The sequence below is a fragment of the Anopheles maculipalpis genome, chromosome 3RL (genome assembly GCF_943734695.1).
Source record: "Anopheles maculipalpis chromosome 3RL, idAnoMacuDA_375_x, whole genome shotgun sequence".
Taxonomy (NCBI): domain Eukaryota; kingdom Metazoa; phylum Arthropoda; class Insecta; order Diptera; family Culicidae; genus Anopheles; species Anopheles maculipalpis.
This window is the reverse complement of record NC_064872.1, coordinates 19,642,424-19,660,558: the sequence shown is the minus strand read 5'-3', so window position 1 is coordinate 19,660,558 and position 18,135 is coordinate 19,642,424. Positions and strand designations below refer to the sequence as shown.

The window sequence follows — 18,135 nt, the reverse complement described above, 5'->3', positions numbered from 1 at the left end:
GGCTGTGTGTGCCTCGTCTGGCCACACGACAATGGAGATAAAGCCTGGTGCTTTGGTGCTTTCCGATGTGTGCGCGCGTGCACACAGGGAGAGCGTTTACACGAGTGCTCTGTTTCTAGAGTGATACATTGTGAAACGGTTGTGATATTTGGAGTGGAAACATTTTGTCTGTTGTGTATGTGATGTACACAAACACATGTGCACACCTACACCTTGTCGATTAAGTTAAGTTAATGAAAGATCGAACTGTTAGATTGTAAGATTTTATCGGAAAACCCCATTTCCGCACTTCAGAAGTAAAAGGAAGATCCAATAAATACGTAAACTGAGCTGATCGTGTGTTGAGGTTTGCGTTCTATTTACCTAGTTAACTATTTAAACGATACTGGTAGCACCTCTTAGCGCGAGGTAACCGGCAGTGAGATCCATCGGAAAGGTGCGGATTGTTTGATACTCTTCCACATTATGGTATCGCAGCTTCGAGTGTGGATCCGTGTAAGGTGCAATCAGCCCGGAAATGTCGGAATATTTCTTCGCCGGTTTTAGTGATGGTGGTGCATTTACGGAAGAATCTGGATATGGAATGTAAACAGTAAATATATCATAGTTTGAGTCATGATTCATCTAGATAACTTACATGTAATATCTGTTTCCTTCCAGGGCAGTGTTTTTTCGTGGGCTAGGATCTGCTTCAAGGATTTCCATTGCCTTTTCTTTCCCATGATGGGATTTACTTCGGACAGGTTTTTCTTCTTGAACGCCGGTTTCGTTATTTCACTTTCCATTGTAAATTTGTGTGTAGATTTGTTCGAAGGGATTTGCAGAATAAATTACCTTTTTCTAAAGCATGAATTGGTGTAGCCGGCGTATGCAAACAGTGGAGTTTGTTTATGTTATGGAAAAAAGGAAAATAACTGCTTTGACGGATAGGAGCATGAAATTACCACAGTATATAGCAGGGGTTTTTGGCAAAAAAAAAAAACAAACCATTTCAGGACGAAATCTTCAGGCTTTATACCTCGAGGGAAAAAATGACGAAAATGGTAAAAATAACATTAAAATAGACTATTGCCTTTTTTGTGTATACTTTATCCACAATTAGAAGAAAATAATAAATATTTGAAAAATCCATCGCCAACTGAGACCATACCTTGTTCGACTGCTGTCAGATAGCTGTCAGGCAAAGAGGCTGCAACTGTGTGTGTGCATGTGTTTTTGTGTTTCTTATTTTGCTATTCGCCAAATTGGATTACGGACTACGAGCAAAAAAGGGAAAAGAATTCGATAATTAGATTTTCCGGACGTGAAAGATTCTTTTACCATGACCAGTGTACGCTAGCAGTGCGTGTGAAAATTTCATCTTGTGTTGTCTCCAGGCAGCAAAACGGACCAGTCCGCTCCGAAGCTGTGTTCAGTGTTTCAAAAGGGCCCGTCTGCAAGCGATTAAAACACACCAGTGTATAGAATGTTTTGAAGGTAGCAAATAAGAGTAAAAAAACACCCGTTTCTGCAAATAGGGTAATGACGTGGTGGTACTTGCGCTACCTCAACGGGAACCGACATCAGCGACCAAGGCGAATGAAAGCACTTCCCTATGCATGCACTAACATTAGACCCGTCATCAGCAGAAGATTGCAGCAGCAGCAACTTTCAAGAATCGTCGCAACGTCCTGCACTACCACCACAAGCACCATCGTCGTCGGTAGTGCTACCAACACTACCAACCACCACGGTACCGGTACCGTCCACGTTATCGACAGCTGCGGCAAACAATACCGTTCCATCGCCGAACCAATTGCGACGTCAGCAGTTTCCGGGCCGCACAAAAGCACAACGTCATCGTGGTGCAGTAGTAGCGAACAGTACGGTTTCCGTCACTCCTCCGGACCATCAGGGCGATGACACGGCGGACGCACAGTGCACGGTGGTAACGGAACGGCCGCTACCACCAGCAGAAGAAAATGGTAACGTGGCAACGGTTGTGCACGAACAGCAGCCAGCAGCAAGTGATAACGGACAGTTGTTGAGTAGTGGTGCGGTGGATGAAAAGACCCGTCGGTACAATCGCATCAGCATGATAATCATTTACGGCCGTGAGGTGCTCTGCATACTGGCCCTCATACTTACCACGTACGCGACGATCCAGAACAGTCCGCCGAAAATATCGAAAGCCCCTCCACCGGTGCCATTCTTTGCGAAGGGTTCGCTGGTGAACGATTGGCCCACCGGTGCGCTCGGGACGACGCAAACGCGCGTATCCGTGTCGGAACTTTCGCTCGTCCTGTACTATGCGCCCTGGTGTGCGGAAAGTCAGTTTGCGCGCCATGCGTACGAGCGGGTGGCCCAGCTGTACTATCGGGAGGCACATTTTGCCGCCATCAACTGTTGGCAGCCGGGTGGTGAGTGTCGGGCACGGTACACGAAGGTACAATCGTGGCCAGTGCTGATGGCATACCAACCGAGCGGGCTCGCTATACAGTATCATCAAGCATGGACGACGGCCGCCCTGTCACGGTTTATGCAATCGTTAATGTTGCCACTGCACCGGTTTGGTAGTCCGGGTGATCTTATGGATCATATGACCGGGAAGGATGTAGGTAGAGACGACTCAAGGGCAAGAATTAGTAAATAATACGTTTGTTTTTCTTGTAGGCTGTATTAGTCATATTTTTAGACGTGGCAAAGCATAGCAAACTCTACCAGCGTTACTATCAAGCGTCACTGAAATGGCTCGAAAAGGATCCGTTCCAGCAGGTATCGTTCGGCGTCGTGACGGGCCAGTCTTCCAAACTGTTTGGCGTTGATACCGTCCCCTCGATTCGCTTGTACCTGTGGAATGAAACCATTGTAAGTTTATTTTTTATTTCCCTAGCAGGAATCTTCCTTCACTGATTGTAGGTTTTTCCCATGGGGATTTACAGTTTTGATTTTTTATTTTTTTTCATTAGCGACTTTGACATGAATTACTTCAAATATCTTAAACAGTATTGATTACCCTGAACAAATAGCAAAAATAATGTTTGTTTTGTTAAATGACTTCTATTGTTATTTATTTTGAGGTTGTGTTGGGAAATTTGTATTAAACTGGACCAGTATCCCCCATGCCGTTCCAGGCTGTTCTGGTTAATCTGCAATTTTTTTTTCGTAAGACCGTAACGTCTCGAAAGCTATTTTTCGAATTCCAATTAAAACACTACCATTGAATTTATTTTAGTAGATTTGTGTACAAAGTAATGTAAATTTCAAAATTTTGATTCTATAATTTTTTTTTGCGTGTTAAGGATATAATTTGTGAAGTAAAAAGTGATATCGTAATTGTCGATTTTCAAATGAAAGGGAAAAACCGTTAAAATAAACCGCAAAGCCCCGCATTGTTTTATATTAACATTCCTCTTTTGTCCCGTAGGAGTACGATGGAACTGATCCCTGGAAACCGCAGGATCTTATCGCTTGGGTCCACAAACAACTTCACGTAGTGTCAATGTGGATTGCTCCACCCGGTAACCTTAAATCGACCACACTCGCTCCATATCTAAGGCAAGGTCCGGTGCTGCTCCTATTCTCTCCAAGACCACTGTACGAAGACAGTTCCGATGCTTACATGATGCTTAGACAGCTCAGCATGCAATACTACAACTGTCCTGGCGACGCTTGGATATTGGAAATGGCTCGTGAATACATTTCCGACCAGCGAACATCGAACGCGGCACGATATGTCGAAAAACGTGACCATTGTGCACGTATCCTTGGACGGCATCCTTCACAGGAGGACGAAGATACACCCGGAAGTCATCGATATGGACGGAACAGGTGTAAAGACGGTTTCAAATCGACCGTTTCCGTATCGTTCGTGAATGTGCTCAATTCGTCAAAGTTTGTCGATGGAAAACCGGTTGGTGGGAAGGCATCGGCACGGGATTATTGTGATATTGCGCCAGCGGTGGGTTGTGGAACGCACGAGGAGTGTGGTACATTTGGTCCGGATGCATCCCGCAAGCCTAGCCTTATGTGGCAAACGGATGGATGCTCATCCAGAAGACATAATGAGGTGGATACAAGCTACGAGCAAGCGCAATCGATCGTTACGTCAATGGTTGATTCTGAGCACGACTATCGAGGACCAAAGTTACTGGCAAAACAAAGTCTTCGCAGGCAGTGTGAGCTGTTGCAGTTGGCCGAAGCGGAAAAGAGTAATGTTTTCTTCAGTGAACCGGCGCGACAGAAAGATTCGGTAGATTATTACTCCGCGATAGGAGGATTGTCCTGTAAGCACAACAAAACGCTTACCTTTATCAGTATGGACAGTGGGCTTTATCATGCGTTCGGTGAGCGGCTTGGTGTAGATGTGCTGAAGGAACCAAACCGTACCGTCGCGTTTATCGTCGATCATACCGATGAGTCTGCATATGTGCTGCGCGATCCTATCAATCTGTACAGCTTGTCGAAATTTGTGCACGATTACTACAATCGATCGTTGGAGAGATTACTACGATCAAAGAGCACGATCTACGAACATACGCACGCATTTAAGGTGGAACAGTATGTAGAACAGGAACAAGCTTACGTCGATCGGCACCGAACAGTACTCGATGCTGCCAAAGCAAAATCCAGAGCAGAAGAAGAATCCAAAAAGCGAGCCGAGAAAAGGCAGCTAGCAAGCACTTCCGACTCGGAACGCTCTCCAAACCCATCTAGAGAAACGGAAGAAATCGATCGAGTACGCATGCCGCATGTTTACCATCGTGTGCGTGAGATTTACTCGAGCAACTTCCAGCGTACCGTGCTCGACTCGAACCGTACCGTTGTGGTCAGCTTCTACTCAGCCCAGTGTGCCTTCTGCTACATACAAGCGCACCATTTGCTTACCGTGTCGCGCCTGTTGCGCCATCAGCCGAATCTGTGGTTTGTGCGGATCGATGGTGAACTGAACGATCTACCGTGGCAGTACACGATGGATGTGTTTCCTTCGCTTATTATTTTCCCCAATGGAAGGTGAGTCCCCCTTGGATGGAGCATGGCAACGCAGTCCAAGAGACTAATGGAGATGAATTTTGTCGTTTTTGTTATAGGAAAGCGGAAAGTCGTATATTTCCCGAAACGCTTAAAGTCAACGTACCAAACATAATCGGATTCGTCCTTTCCAATCTTGTGCCAGCAGAACGGTTACATGCCACCTTTTTGCTCTGCTCCGATGTGGTAAGTTAATAAGTAGTTAAGTTGATTTTAAATATTTTTCAGAAGATGACCCTATAATCGGAAAATGCACTAATTATCATCCATTCGTCGTCTTTTGTATTCTGGCTAGCTATGGCCGTTAAGGAGTTGAGGAACTTTTTATTACTCTTGGTCAGACGACCTACTAAAGGTCATATCGGTCATATAATGCCATACGAGACCTAATGATATAATGTAGTCTAATTTTATGTTAAAGACTAACGCAACTAGCAGGGAACGAGAGTCCCAAAAGATTTTCCTCTAGTACTGTCGTGAGAAGATAGGCGCCAAGCAGAAGTGGATCATGTTATAACAAATACTTGGCGGGTCTCCAGAGTGAACAGATACAGAGCCTCCAAAGAATTTTGTAAATATCTACAGAGTCAGATCTGAACTTAGATTTTGTGGACTTTTTGCTCTGGGAAGGCTTTAAAGGACATAAAATTTCGTACGGTGACCTGGTTAGGCATAAGGGCAACTGAATAAGGAGCATAGACATAATGTTCGATGTGTTTGGGGTCTCCAATTTCTATACTGTTTAGAGACTCGAAGGGGCTGATGAAGTCTTGAAAAATCACGCCTACTTATGACAAGATACGTACTATCGAAAACTTTCAACGATCGTTAGGGATGATTTGTTCTGTTTCCTCTTGATCTGCTCAGAGTTTAGCACAGGTGGGGCATGAGTCCATCCTCCTCATCGCGTTGTCCCAGTCTCAATCCAATTCTACTGGCCTCGCGTTTTAATCGAGTGTACGCGAATCGCACACCGCCGCAGATGCCCGTGCGTAGATGTCATTTTCATCCGCGAAGCCAAGGACTTGGTGAAATTCGTGCACTGGATGTCGAAGCCGTCCTTGTAAGAGAGGGGTGGAAATTCAATCCGAGAGCATTCTTTAATAACTGTATGGTAGAATTTTAACACCTTCGATCCATCGCCATCCAAAATTGATTAATTCTCTAATGAATGCGTTATTCTTAAAAATAATTGCTCATTTCTTTCAATCATTTTTCTCTTCTCTAGAATAATGCATCGCGCAACGATTGCTTGCACATGCTCAAGCGCGAACTAACCGATGCCATCCGGTTAAGCTTGCTCGAATGGCGCCACCATTCAACAGATGCCTGCAAACGGGATCGCATCGTCCGTCGGCTGCAGCTACTGAAGCAATCGTACCTTGGCACGCTGCGCTGTCTTAGTCATTCCTGTGATCTTACACAACTGGTAAACGTTAGGAAGCGTATCCTCAACCTCTGGACGGGAGAACACTGTCGTACGCGCAGCAGTCGTAGCAGCAACAGGACAGAGGGAACGCTGTAATCGTTGCCTTTCGCCGCCACGTCAAGGCAATCGAAAAAGATGCCCCAAAATAAGGCTGAACTTAGGAGAGGGACGGAAAAATGCTGGGGACAGTTTTACGGCGGCTTTTGTTTTCGTTGTTAATATTATTATTCTTGTGTAGTATTATTTTTTAATCCCGAAATACCCAGTCGTGCATCTAAACGCTCACGGATGAAGGCAGATGTGCTATTTAGGCCTTTTACTAAATTCGTGATATTTTGGCGTTCAAAACTGTTCCACCTAATGTTGACGTAATTATTAAATATCTCACAATAGAATCAATCAACAAAATTGGAGGAAAAAGGTAAAATCAGGCAGTGCGAATAATGTTAGCCAAATCGTCTTAACATTTTGTCACGAATTTAGTAAAAGGCCTACAAATTCTATATTGTTCGGAAATAACCACCTCAAAGTGATTTGTTCCGTAAGATCAAACCAGAAGAAGAAAAAGAAACACTAATCCACTAATACCGAACTCTCTGAGGTACTCAGCTAAGGTAGCATGTAAGGATGCCTTTTGGTTCTCCGAGATTCCGGCAATCCAATCCGTATTATGTTCGTGAAGCAGTAAGCGCTTCATCGTTTGTTTGTGGGTTTCTGTTGTGAATTCTCGCCGTTTATAGCAATGATATTAGTAATGGGGTAGATACAAATTAAACGAATCCGCTCGGGAACCAGGATGTGTTGTTCCACTGTAAATAGCGCTATATCGGCAGGCAAACATTGCAAAAAAAAAAATCAGTTTTACAGTTGAGTTGGCAAACACTAGTTTGTCAAGTTCTAATGCAACTTCTACGTGAAATGTATGCGAAACAGAAGGTGTGGATACAAGGTATCTGCGAACTCGATGATAGTCTAATAAAGAATAATAAGGTCTTATGAGAAGAGAAGAGTTGAGGTTCGTTTTGCTTGCTTTCTTTCTCTCTTTGCTAGATAATGCAAGGCAGCCTAGCAGTTAGTAATAATTCACGGCCTTTATGAATGAGTGAAGTATACCATACCGCTAACCTTCGCGTTTGACATTTGATAATTTAAGGTCATATACGCAATAACGGGTGTGTCTTTGGTTTTACGCTCATGGAAGTATACAATTATCTTGAACCACTCCACTGTAGGGCTTCCAGGGGCTTTCTCAAGGGGTTAATGAACGACCCTCTCTTCATACGGTGTTGATGTAGTCTCAACAACACCTTCTAGAATATGAAAAAACTTCCAAAATGGTGTCTGGTGGCCAAAAAACCCCACCATTAATCGGACACATTGTGAAGACACCGTTTTCAACACCTCACACACAGGATATCAAACCTTGTAATCAGTCACTATTCAACGCCCTTTTGCCTTCACACAGGACCGGTTTGTTTGTGTATCGCCAGAGTACGAAAGACCGCTCGATACCGGTTATGTTCGCAACCGATTGCTAGGAATACGAAATTAATAATCCTTATAGTTCTGACCATGGTACATACCGTGCCTGTGCGAGCGTATGAGACATCGCATGTGCGATGTCATGCCAGGATAACGTTTATTGTTAATACGATGAATATGTCGTTTCTGGCGATTGCGATGAAACGAGACAGATAAGGACACTACCACAAAGGCGTGCGAACATGCGAGGTGTCGAGCTTAAGGAGCACTCGTTAGCTAAGGGCTCAGTCGCTAATCGGACGTGAAACGAAGCTGATCGCTACCGATGGTTCATCCTCGTGCGTTCTTTCGTAACATCCAACGGCGCCTACCAGCAGGACACTTGAATGGTGCTCGTACAGTGATGACTACCGGTATGGGATGCTCCTCGTCCGTTGTGCTGGAGGAATCGGTTCCACATCCTACCACACCGGTGGTGGACACTGATGGGGAAGGACGATATGCACCGTCGCTCGTACCGAACCAGCCAGAATCGATAGTGGATGCTTACAGACGGTTAGACGAAGAAATCTGTGTGCTGGAAAGTACTACACCCGGTCCAAGGCTTATGACGGCTGAGGCATGGGTAGAGCTGCTGAAAAGTGGCAATACTTCTCAATCTCAACCACCACCAACGCCACCACTTCCGAATGAGGTTTTACCCAATGGAAGCATTCCGAATGGAGTGCCCGGAGGTGTACTAAAGCGGCCACCTGTGTCACCTGATACGAACAGTGTGACGGAAAATGCACGCAAAGAGATGGTTAAGGTTCGTGAAGTACGTTGAAGAAATGATGACGCAATTGGTCAGGATGCCGGATACCGATGACATAATGCGTCACTCTCTTTTCAGATCATCCTCAAGCTGGACATCGTGTCCAACCAGTTTAAGGCGGCACAGCAGGAAGAGTTCATAGCGCGACTTTCCCGCACAGCAATGGATCAAGAAGCGGATCACTTTCGTGAGGAGATGATCATACATTCCCAAAAACGTGCTCTAACCCTAAGAGCATCTTTCGAGCGGCTAAAGCGATTATATCACGAACAGGATCGTCTACTAGGGTCAGTATACAACGGTGCGTACGGAACTATGAACGAGCAGAAGCTTGATGCCGAATTGGATTCGGCCCGGGACGTACGAGATCGACTCGGAGGTGCCGTTGAACAGTGGCGAATCGCTGGAGGATTACTCCGGGCGGCCGCTAAAGGACTCCACCAGGCAGTCGATCATTGGGAGCTAATAAGACCAACGAAAAACGCGGAAGAAACGATAACACTAGCCCTAGACGCAAGGACCACCTGTCACGGTGCCCTGATGGCACTGGAAGCCGCCCAGGCAGCACTTCCATCGGTCGAGATTCCGTACATTACTATCCGTCAGCAGTCTGCCGTACGGCATGCATTGATCTACCTCCTCACGGACATGGTCAATCCGGCCCGGTATCAGCATACGCGCGATGTGTTCGGTGTGTTTAGTGCGAACGTAACGAAAGCCGTTAACTGGCTGCACGAATGTTACAACGAAACGCTGAAACAGGACTTTGATAGCGCCGATCAGGCAGCGACACTGTTGGCGAAACATTTGCGTGAAGAACGATTGCGCTACATCGTGAGTAAGATGCCGAATAGGAGTTACGCACGCGCGGCAATTGGATAGAATTGACTGATAGAAGCAACACAAAGGGATGTACAAAACTAGAGTGGGATTCATTTGGGAATTTTCTCTATATCGGTCATTTCACAACTTCGCGTTAGCTTGTAATCACCCTTTTCGGGCGTGTAGTCTAGTGAGCGATAGAGTGGCCGTACCCAGGGAGTGAGTAGATTGAGTGGGACCCGTTCCTTTTGTCCGCCCGTTACGATGCTCACCACAATCCCCACCACGATGACGATGATTGTGCCGAGCAGTGAGTAGTACATGAAGCCGATACGGAACACCCAAGGAACTTCGGAGTTGTCGTGTCCTGCTGCGTCTCGGTAGAAGGTGCTCGTTTCCTCACTGAAAACAGAAGTATCAAACAACTATTAGAATATGGTTTCTGGCAGCTTGCTCTTATAGTGATCATTACCCCGTCACATTGAACCCACTGCATCCATCGTACCGGAACGGCAGGCTTTCATACTTGAGATGTCCTCCAAGAATCTCTAGCTGTGCACCGACGGCAATTACACTGAGCGATACCAACGATACGATCGCACCCCAGAATGCACCACGTCCGTTAATGTGTGGTGAAAACATGCCAAGGAAGAAGATACCGAGCATTGTGCCGGATGTAACACCCGAAACAGAAATGGCCAAGCTAAAGATACTGCCGAGCTGCTCGACGACAAACACCAGCAGAAGACAGATCACACCGATCGTCATTACCATCCCTTTTACCACCGTGCTAGCGGTTTTGTCCTTCAGTGCGAACCGTGGCCTTATAAAGTCTTCGAAAAGCGTTCCGGACAGTGTGTTCATGCTGGTAGACATTGAGGAAAGGGCGGCCGAAAAGATACCCACCACAAACAGACCTGGGAGGCCTGGTATGTGACGGGCAACGTCGAGCACATAGTAGGCGAAGATCTGATCATACTTTTGGACGGTTCCTTCGTGGATGGGATCACAGTCGTGATATTTGCCGAAGATTAGCAAACCATTGTACACGGAGAAGAGTTTGACGAGAATATGACCTACACCGAAGATCCAAACTGCTCTGCAAGAGAGTATGGAGAGGTTAGTCTAGAGAAGTGCCTTTTTGGGGGAATGATTAAGCGGAAGATGGCTTACTTCTTGGCGCTCGACATGTCCGGGATGGTTAGGAAGCGCTGCACACACTCCGGTGTTACACCAATGTTCGAGATCCACATTGAGGTGAGTCCTACCGATACCAGCCAGAAGGAGGTCCGAAGATAAGGGTCGGGATCCATACTAGACGATTAAAGGAAGGAAGATTTTGTAGGCGGGAGCATTCATGCGAACGAAACATTCAGCCAAAACTCACTTAAACCATATCAAACGACCACCAGCTTCAGCTAGCTTAAACACATTGATCACTCCACCAAGCTGCAAGGTCCCGAGGGTCATTACCACGAACAGTGCACATAACATCGCACCAAACTGTAACGTATCCGTCCATATTACCGCACTGAAATCATCAAAGCAAATAGAGTGCTTAGTGAACGGGGTGTCCCTGCAATTGCTTGTCCCTTCTAAACCGTACCGTATGCCACCGAATGTTGTGTAGAATATGCAGATACAGCAAATCACCGGCGTAATGATGTGCACATTGATACCGGTGACTGTGGTGCGAGAGATAGGCGATAAAGTGAGCGCGGTGAGACTGGTGCGCTGGGTTGTGAAGGCACTTACCTTGACTGAAGCAAATGGCGGGCGCATAGATAATGACCGGTGTGTTTAGTAGACAGTAAAACATGAAGAGACCGCTCGCTAGCGTTCGGGTCCGTTTATCGAACCGTTGCTCGATGTAGCTGTAGCACGAGACTGTCTGGAGCTCGTGGAACACGGGCAGAAACACGTACACCATGAAGATCGTCACTATAAGGCCCGATATCGAGCAGGCCCAGTACTGTATGCCGTACTTGTACATCTCCGCCGGTACACCAAGCATCGTGATGGCTGAGATGTGGCTAGAAAAGGGTTGTCCGTGATTACAAGGTTCATTCATTGCAATCGTCCCCATTGTGGTCGCTGTGACTTACGTCGCTGTCAGTGACATGGCCACCGGGAACACCTTCATCTGCTTGCTGCCAAGCAGATACTCGGCGGTATTGTTCTGCTTCTGCTTGGCAAAGAATCCATAGTACACACCGATCAGGGCCGACAAGCCGAGCATCGCAAAGAAGATGACATAATCGACCGGAGAAAACAGTAACCGTTGCTCCAATGCCGGCGCAGCATCATCCCCAACTGACGCACTTTGGTCCATCGCTGGATCTCGACACGTTTACGTTCCAAATTAGCGATCGCAGCGAGTTACAACTGTTACAGCTCTAAGAAGCCTACAAACATCACCATCGGGCACACGACACCTTCTCCTGCGTCACGCAAAGCCGCAATACGGAAGCGAAACCACCGGTAAACTTCAATTACGGTCGATTAGATATTTTTAGCGACCGCTGGCCGCGAACACTTCTAGACAAACAAACTCCTCCTCAAGTTGGCCTCAAGGCACGCAGTTATGCGAGAGAAAGTCGGCTCGATGCACCTTCCCGACCGATTGGATACGACTGCGTCCGTGCCACTGCGTGGATGAGCTATTTTAAAAGATGTCAAGATAGCGGCCGTGCCGGGCGCGTGTGACTGTGTGAGTTCGTGGAGTCGCGATCGCGATGTTTAAGATCCGCGGAGACTCCCGAAAAGCCGTCGTCGTGTGATTCGCTGTGAGGGATTTCATTCATGTTAGCTTAATGGGGAAGATCCAGTCGGTTGGAACGGGGAGCGCGGGTGAGATAAGTGAGACGATTTGTTTTTTGTCTGTTTAATTCAACTTGTTGTCCATAGCACAAAGGCCCCTAATCCTCGTCTCCCTATCGGGTCATCCCCCCACAAACAGATGATGCTACCGTGGACACAGGCATGATACATCTGAAGGGAAGGTGATCTTCTATTATCATTTGGGGGTGTTATGAGGCTGATGTCCAACGCGCACACAAAGGTAAGCCGGCAGGAAGACTTCGTAGGTGATAAGCCCATTAAGTGTTTGGGTGAGAGATCTGATCACAGAGATCTGTGAGAGATCTGGACCGTTGATCACAGAAGGCCCGACCCGGTAGCGAACCCGGAGTTTGCCACGTCTACAAGGATGATGCAGTACAAAACCAACGTAGGGTATGCTGACGCTGACACCTTAGTGTCAGTCCATAGCCAAAAGGTAACTGGGTAAGATTTTTTGTTGGGAAAAATTAAGAATTTGAGTAGGTCATCGCTTGTCAAGCAAAAGAAATAAAGAAAGTGTCGAGGCAATGACTTTTCGTACGTTGATCATTGCTCGTAGATCTGTTAAGCTGCTGTTCGCGAATTATCATTCGTCTCGTCGGATTATCTCGTGGAACTTTTGGCTGATGACGTTGTTATTTAATATTTACCGGAGTACGAGTGGTTGTTTGCCTTTTGGGGTTTTGCCTTTTTTTGGGAAGATAACAGGAAGTACAATGAACTAAGTATGTTGCATGTTGGAGTCGCCATGTTGTCAACGGCAAGGGTACGAGAGCTAGAGCAGTAATCTATTTTGGATAATCGATTTCTGCGTGTACCGGAAATTGTGGCCTAAAAATAAGTGTGGAAGTTAAAGTTTCGTACCCATTAAACGCCACTTAGAAGCGAGGATATTGGAGTTGTACTGAGCTTCCATGGTCCATCTTCCGCATCAATCTTGAGGTCTAGTGAAGTGAAGGTTTGCTTGATTGTCCTCAACGTTTGATGAGGTTTCTCCACGTTTTCACGAAGCGAAGTATACCGTTTAGGTTTTGCTGCAGTGAAAATAGACATTAGACCGAAAGCGTTCTCATCGGATTTAGTTCTGGACATTATTGATGTAAGTGATATTAATGTTAAGAATGATTGCTTGTTGTCATTAAACCTCTAGTCAAGATCTATCAATTTAGATGATAGTCATCACCTGTAAGTAATTCTGAACGGTTTCAGGCCTATCTGATTTGGTAAATAAACTCGAATACTTTCTCGATTGTTGCTCAATTGTTGATAAATGAAAAAGGTCCATAGTAATTGCTATGGGAACTAGTAAGATGCTCCTGGAATATCTTCAGGAAATTTGCAACCAGTTCGACAACAATTTTTTTGGCAATAAAAGACAAATTATTGGTCTTCAACGGTTAAATTATCGTATTATGAGGCTAATATTGAGATGTGGATGGACATACATCGTCTGCTGTTTTGCAGCTTACTTGCCATGGAGCGTAATGAAAGTTGAGAGCCCCTATCACATTAAAACTGGTAACCGGGGAAGAGGTTCTTTGTGCGCAGGTGAGCTCAGAATTCTGCATGTACTACCTCATAGTGCTAGAAAATCTTTGTTTTTAAAGGGATTCACCGGTACAACAGATTGCCCAGAGAAATAAAGAATGCGAGTATCATGCTGGAATTCTTACACAGGTTTGCCGTATCTCTTAAACAAATATTGTTTTGTGTATATATTTGTGTAGATGTCCCATCTCAATTTGTAATGTTTAATTGCAGTTGTCAACAGAATCTATTTGATTATAATAAGCTTTTTGTATTAATAAGTTTAACAAAAAAAAAAAAAAAAAAGAACAAGACAACACAACTTTGAGACTCTCACGCGTATAAGGGGACAAACTATTTCGCCGTCGATTCCTCAATTTACTCGTCCCTTCTTATACTTTGTTACTATAATAATACTACATATGGTAAAGATAATTACCTCCTTCTCAAGTCTGCATTCGGGTACGAGATGGAACTTTTCATCATCAAAGGTAGCCTGCAATCAGTAGCGAATTAGGACCCTTGCACAACCTTGGAGAAGGATTGCTCAAAGCTCTATCTTCGATAGAATATATCCACGGTTTCGGACAGGGCACCCAGCCAATATTCGAGGCTCTCTTTGTGTCCGTGGTTCCCATGCCCTGACAGTTACTAAGGAGGAATAGGAAAATTCGCTTAAGTAGCGAAATGTTAAGGGCCTCTAGCATCTGATAAGATTTCTTTATGATTCACACATGTTCGTAGTATTGTTCTTCTAGGCTTAACGATTTACAAGGACACGCCGGCCATCGAATTGCTTACTAGACTTTCTGATTTACGTTCCCAACACTAAATCGGTTGGGATTTGAACCCCTGTTCTGCCTTGTTCGTAGTTTTAGTCCTTCTCAAAAATTATAGATAGGGCACTGAAACTTTTGACTTGCTCCTAGCACCTCAAAATCGCTATATTTGTTGCCTAGAATTCAGAACATGCCTCAAAGCGTGTAGCCTCTTTCAACCTGTCCAATTAAAATTAAAAACCAAAAACATGCAATCCCCTGAAGAGCAGCGAGACTACAAAAATCTCCCCAATTAGTAAACTTTCATCCTCGCCCTCGCGTTCTGTATTATTTTCCTGCATCCAGCACAGCAGCTACATCATACCCTAAAACCTCATCATCTTTTCACCAGACCGTATCGAGGGAGATTGGCCTATTCACCGTTCGGAAGTGCGCTTTTCGCAGTCCCGTGCAATGTGTCCCGGCTTGCTCGATGCATGAAGCAATCATCTCCACCAACACACAAACAGGACGACGCACGGCGACGGCACACAGGTGCAAAGAATGTTCCCATTCTGCGCATTTTCCCTCCAGTAGGAGTCACCGTGGCAAGGTGAGCATCGGTCCTCAATTATGAAACAAGGACGAATAGGAAGGAAACCCCTGAAGGTAGTGGATAGCGTGCTGATGTGCGGAAGGAAGCAGAACTAGCTTCCTTTACTCCGATTGTATATTCCTGTTTAGATGTTTCCTTTTTTCCCTTTCATTTTCCCCCTTTTTTTCTTTATCCAGAGGAGGGAAAACACACTGTTTATTTTGACTCATCGCTTCCCAATTCCTTCATCCTCGTTTTCCACAGTCTCTTTCGGTCTGTCTCTGTCGTTCTCTTTCGCCTTCCAACCAGAATGGAAAACCCATAATTCAGAAATCAATAAAAACACACAGCACATCAACACCCTCCACACCTTAGTAGTCCATGCACACGGTGTGTAGCTCTGTGTGCGTGAGGTTTTGTATGTAGAGTTGCAAGGACGCGTGCGCATAACCACTGTGTAAACACGCACACACATCCTTTTGCAGTGTGGAGGAGCAAAATTTTCTACGCACACACAACAAGAAAACGGTGAATTCCAGTAGTTTGCGAACGAAGCGCGTATCGGTCGGGGTCGAAAAGCCTATTTTAGCTGTGCAAAAAAGTGAGTTTAGTGCAGTAATTACGCAAATTGTGTTCGTTTTATAAAAGTAGTACACTATGGTGTCGTTAAAAGTGTTTAATTGATTGTCCTCTTTGTAGTTAATCGACTTTGAATCGAATCGAGTTAAGGAGGACCAGTGTTTAACGTAAGCACAGAGCATCATGAGCTGCCTCGGGGATTGTCTAGAGTTGGGGCCACCGCCCGATATGATACTGTCGATGCCACCGCCACCATTGTCATCGTTCTTGTTGCCCAGAAATGCGCTGGTGGCCGCCAGTAAACCGAATGGCAACAATAATAACAGCCTACTGTGCAGTGCCGCTTTCATCTGCGAACCGTCCCTGAAGGCGAACGAACAGTCCGGGATGGAGTTTGTCGAGCTGCCCGGAAATGGTGAGCTCTAGAATGACGATGTCCGAGGACCTAAAGAGAATATGTTGACCGATTTGTTTGCTTGCACTTTCTAGGAATGGACGACACTTGGGTCCTGGTACTAATTTCGTCATGTGTTGGTGTCCTCCTGCTAGGAGCCCTCTTAGCCATGTTGATGCTGAAATGTCGCGAGTATGTACACATAGACTTCTAGACATCAATATCCAGCATCCTTAAAGTAATTCTACTTCACTTGTTGCAGTCGATTCTGTTTCCGTTGCAGCTCGTTCAGCTACTCCTATCACGATAGCAACCTGAAGCAACCGCCGCTGCACACCCTCGGTCACGAACCATCCACCGCCAAGGCGGCCGTATTTATGCCCGGCGGTACGATACTCTATCCGACCAATCATCTGCACCATCATCAGCAGGCAGCGGCACATCCGGACAATCGTACACTGTGGGCCGCACTGACTCCGCACGGTACGCAACACTTTATCACGGAATCGTACGGTGGTAATCCGGAGGATCACTACGAGGTGATTGACTATGGGCGCAAGCATGAGCAGTACATTCCATCAGCCCATGGTACAATCGTCAAGAGCAAGAACTCGTTCGAGAATTCTGGCTTTGTTGACTACGACTACGAGGATCCGACGCCGCTGATGGAATCGTACGCACACTTTGACGATATGGACTCGGGCTATCAGGAGCCACAAGAAGTGCTTGGTTCGCTAAACCGTGCCGGCACAGCCAACCGCACAGCAACACTCATATCGTCCCCGACGCACATCGAAAATCCTAACATGGCACCGCTCAATCTCTACCCAACAATGCTAAGCTCAACGATGGGGCGCAAGATGCATGGTAATTCTTCAATTTCAGCTGCTAGTGTTGGTGGGTCCTTGTCGCGACGAATCAGCGACATTAAGAACTGAGTAGAAGGAGGAGAGGAAGGAATTAAGCCATCGCTGCTAGAAGATGCAGACCGATGGTGGCTGAGTGAGAATTGGAACTGAACGCATTCCTAATAAAAAAAAAGAGGTGAAGACATCCTTCCTTCCTATTGCGCGCGTGCGGGTAGAGGGGACCTGAATGCCGTTGTGAAGAATGTTCCTCTAAAGATGGTAGAACAGTGAAAATGATTTATACACTACACAAGACGATAGGCACGAGTAAGAAGAAGGGTATCTTTCTTGTCGCGTACCGTACATCCTGCTTAATCTAATGTATTACCACGCATCTAAACCACTATAATAATAGCATAAACGCAGTGCACCACAGTGCAATCGCTACTCGTTATAAGAACTCTCTCCCAGCTATCCTGCCCATCTTTTTTCCCACTCCCTGCTACATCCACCAAAACTTTAGAGCAGGCAACACTGGAGGGCGCACACGAGTCCAACGTATACATAGAACAGCCTGAATACTTGCTTCATTCCTCCCATTGCTGACATGAATGTGAATCAAGGTAGGACACAGGAGAAGGTCAAAATATTAATCCAGTCCAGTGATTGTGACGAGCATCATTTTGTGGGAATTTTAAAGAAACATGCAACAAAACAATAAACGTACTACTCTAGATCTTACGGGGATGGTGGGTTTTATTTCTGAGGATTAGTCAGGATGGTTGAGAACTCTTCACGCTTTGTGTTGGAATATGCATCGTTGGTATCCGTCCTACAGTAGGACGTCGGCTGTCTAGCATAGAGTTCATGTAGCGCAAATTTTACTTTAACGCAAACACCTTTACTTGACGTAGACAGTGGCGGACTAACTTATGGGCGGAGCTGGTGGTCGCCAGAGGAGCTTCGCTGGCTAGAGAACTCCATTCGTCCTTAGATGGGTAAATTCCATCAAAAATTTCATTCCCTGCCAGAGCTG

The 18,135-nt window shown here is 45.8% G+C and overlaps 6 protein-coding genes across 6 annotated transcripts in view; 4 read left to right on the top strand and 2 right to left on the bottom strand.

The window, feature by feature from the left end:
- LOC126564500 (mannose-P-dolichol utilization defect 1 protein homolog) overlaps positions 1-18,135 on the top strand; it is a 161,617-nt gene that overhangs the window by 12,174 nt on the left and 131,308 nt on the right. The window lies entirely within an intron of this gene.
- LOC126565658 (INO80 complex subunit C) lies at positions 374-795 on the bottom strand. Its single transcript, XM_050222857.1, has 2 exons — positions 638-795; positions 374-572 (listed from the first exon to the last, which is right to left on the bottom strand). The coding sequence occupies exons 1-2, from the start codon at positions 783-785 to the stop codon at positions 376-378; spliced, it is 345 nt and encodes a 114-aa protein (XP_050078814.1). The 5' UTR covers positions 786-795; the 3' UTR covers positions 374-375.
- On the top strand, positions 1,512-6,535 carry LOC126563974 (thioredoxin domain-containing protein 11). The gene is made up of 5 exons (XM_050220856.1): positions 1,512-2,593; positions 2,653-2,847; positions 3,407-4,992; positions 5,070-5,196; positions 6,239-6,535. Exons 1-5 carry the CDS (start codon positions 1,595-1,597, stop codon positions 6,533-6,535), a joined length of 3,204 nt encoding a protein of 1,067 aa, XP_050076813.1. The 5' UTR covers positions 1,512-1,594.
- On the top strand, positions 8,210-9,617 carry LOC126564731 (uncharacterized). Its single transcript, XM_050221824.1, has 2 exons — positions 8,210-8,729; positions 8,814-9,617. Exons 1-2 carry the CDS (start codon positions 8,247-8,249, stop codon positions 9,615-9,617), a joined length of 1,287 nt encoding a protein of 428 aa, XP_050077781.1. The 5' UTR covers positions 8,210-8,246.
- LOC126564385 (sodium-coupled monocarboxylate transporter 1-like) lies at positions 9,667-11,889 on the bottom strand. Its single transcript, XM_050221415.1, has 7 exons — positions 11,663-11,889; positions 11,313-11,590; positions 11,164-11,242; positions 10,945-11,088; positions 10,731-10,871; positions 10,030-10,656; positions 9,667-9,959 (listed from the first exon to the last, which is right to left on the bottom strand). Exons 1-7 carry the CDS (start codon positions 11,887-11,889, stop codon positions 9,668-9,670), a joined length of 1,788 nt encoding a protein of 595 aa, XP_050077372.1. The 3' UTR covers position 9,667.
- LOC126565009 (uncharacterized) lies at positions 16,034-17,189 on the top strand. Its single transcript, XM_050222145.1, has 3 exons — positions 16,034-16,272; positions 16,347-16,443; positions 16,514-17,189. Exons 1-3 carry the CDS (start codon positions 16,041-16,043, stop codon positions 17,187-17,189), a joined length of 1,005 nt encoding a protein of 334 aa, XP_050078102.1. The 5' UTR covers positions 16,034-16,040.

Excerpts from the sequence above, each read along its gene's own strand:
- LOC126565658 (XM_050222857.1), bottom strand. The coding sequence starts at position 785 with ATGGAAAGTGAAATAACGAAACCGGCGTTCAAGAAGAAAAACCTGTCC. Across the intron at positions 573-637 it reads GAAGGAAACAGATATTACAT|ATTCTTCCGTAAATGCACCA; the intron begins GTAAGTTATCTA and ends TTCCATATCCAG.
- LOC126563974 (XM_050220856.1), top strand. The coding sequence starts at position 1,595 with ATGCATGCACTAACATTAGACCCGTCATCAGCAGAAGATTGCAGCAGC. Across the intron at positions 4,993-5,069 it reads ATTATTTTCCCCAATGGAAG|GAAAGCGGAAAGTCGTATAT; the intron begins GTGAGTCCCCCT and ends TTTTTGTTATAG. Across the intron at positions 5,197-6,238 it reads TTTTGCTCTGCTCCGATGTG|AATAATGCATCGCGCAACGA; the intron begins GTAAGTTAATAA and ends TCTCTTCTCTAG.
- LOC126564385 (XM_050221415.1), bottom strand. The coding sequence starts at position 11,889 with ATGGACCAAAGTGCGTCAGTTGGGGATGATGCTGCGCCGGCATTGGAG. Across the intron at positions 11,089-11,163 it reads ACAACATTCGGTGGCATACG|TGCGGTAATATGGACGGATA; the intron begins GTACGGTTTAGA and ends TGATGATTTCAG. Across the intron at positions 10,872-10,944 it reads GGTCGTTTGATATGGTTTAA|TATGGATCCCGACCCTTATC; the intron begins GTGAGTTTTGGC and ends TTAATCGTCTAG.
- LOC126565009 (XM_050222145.1), top strand. The coding sequence starts at position 16,041 with ATGAGCTGCCTCGGGGATTGTCTAGAGTTGGGGCCACCGCCCGATATG. Across the intron at positions 16,273-16,346 it reads TGTCGAGCTGCCCGGAAATG|GAATGGACGACACTTGGGTC; the intron begins GTGAGCTCTAGA and ends TGCACTTTCTAG. Across the intron at positions 16,444-16,513 it reads TTGATGCTGAAATGTCGCGA|TCGATTCTGTTTCCGTTGCA; the intron begins GTATGTACACAT and ends CACTTGTTGCAG.
- LOC126564731 (XM_050221824.1), top strand. The coding sequence starts at position 8,247 with ATGGTTCATCCTCGTGCGTTCTTTCGTAACATCCAACGGCGCCTACCA. Across the intron at positions 8,730-8,813 it reads CACGCAAAGAGATGGTTAAG|ATCATCCTCAAGCTGGACAT; the intron begins GTTCGTGAAGTA and ends CTCTCTTTTCAG.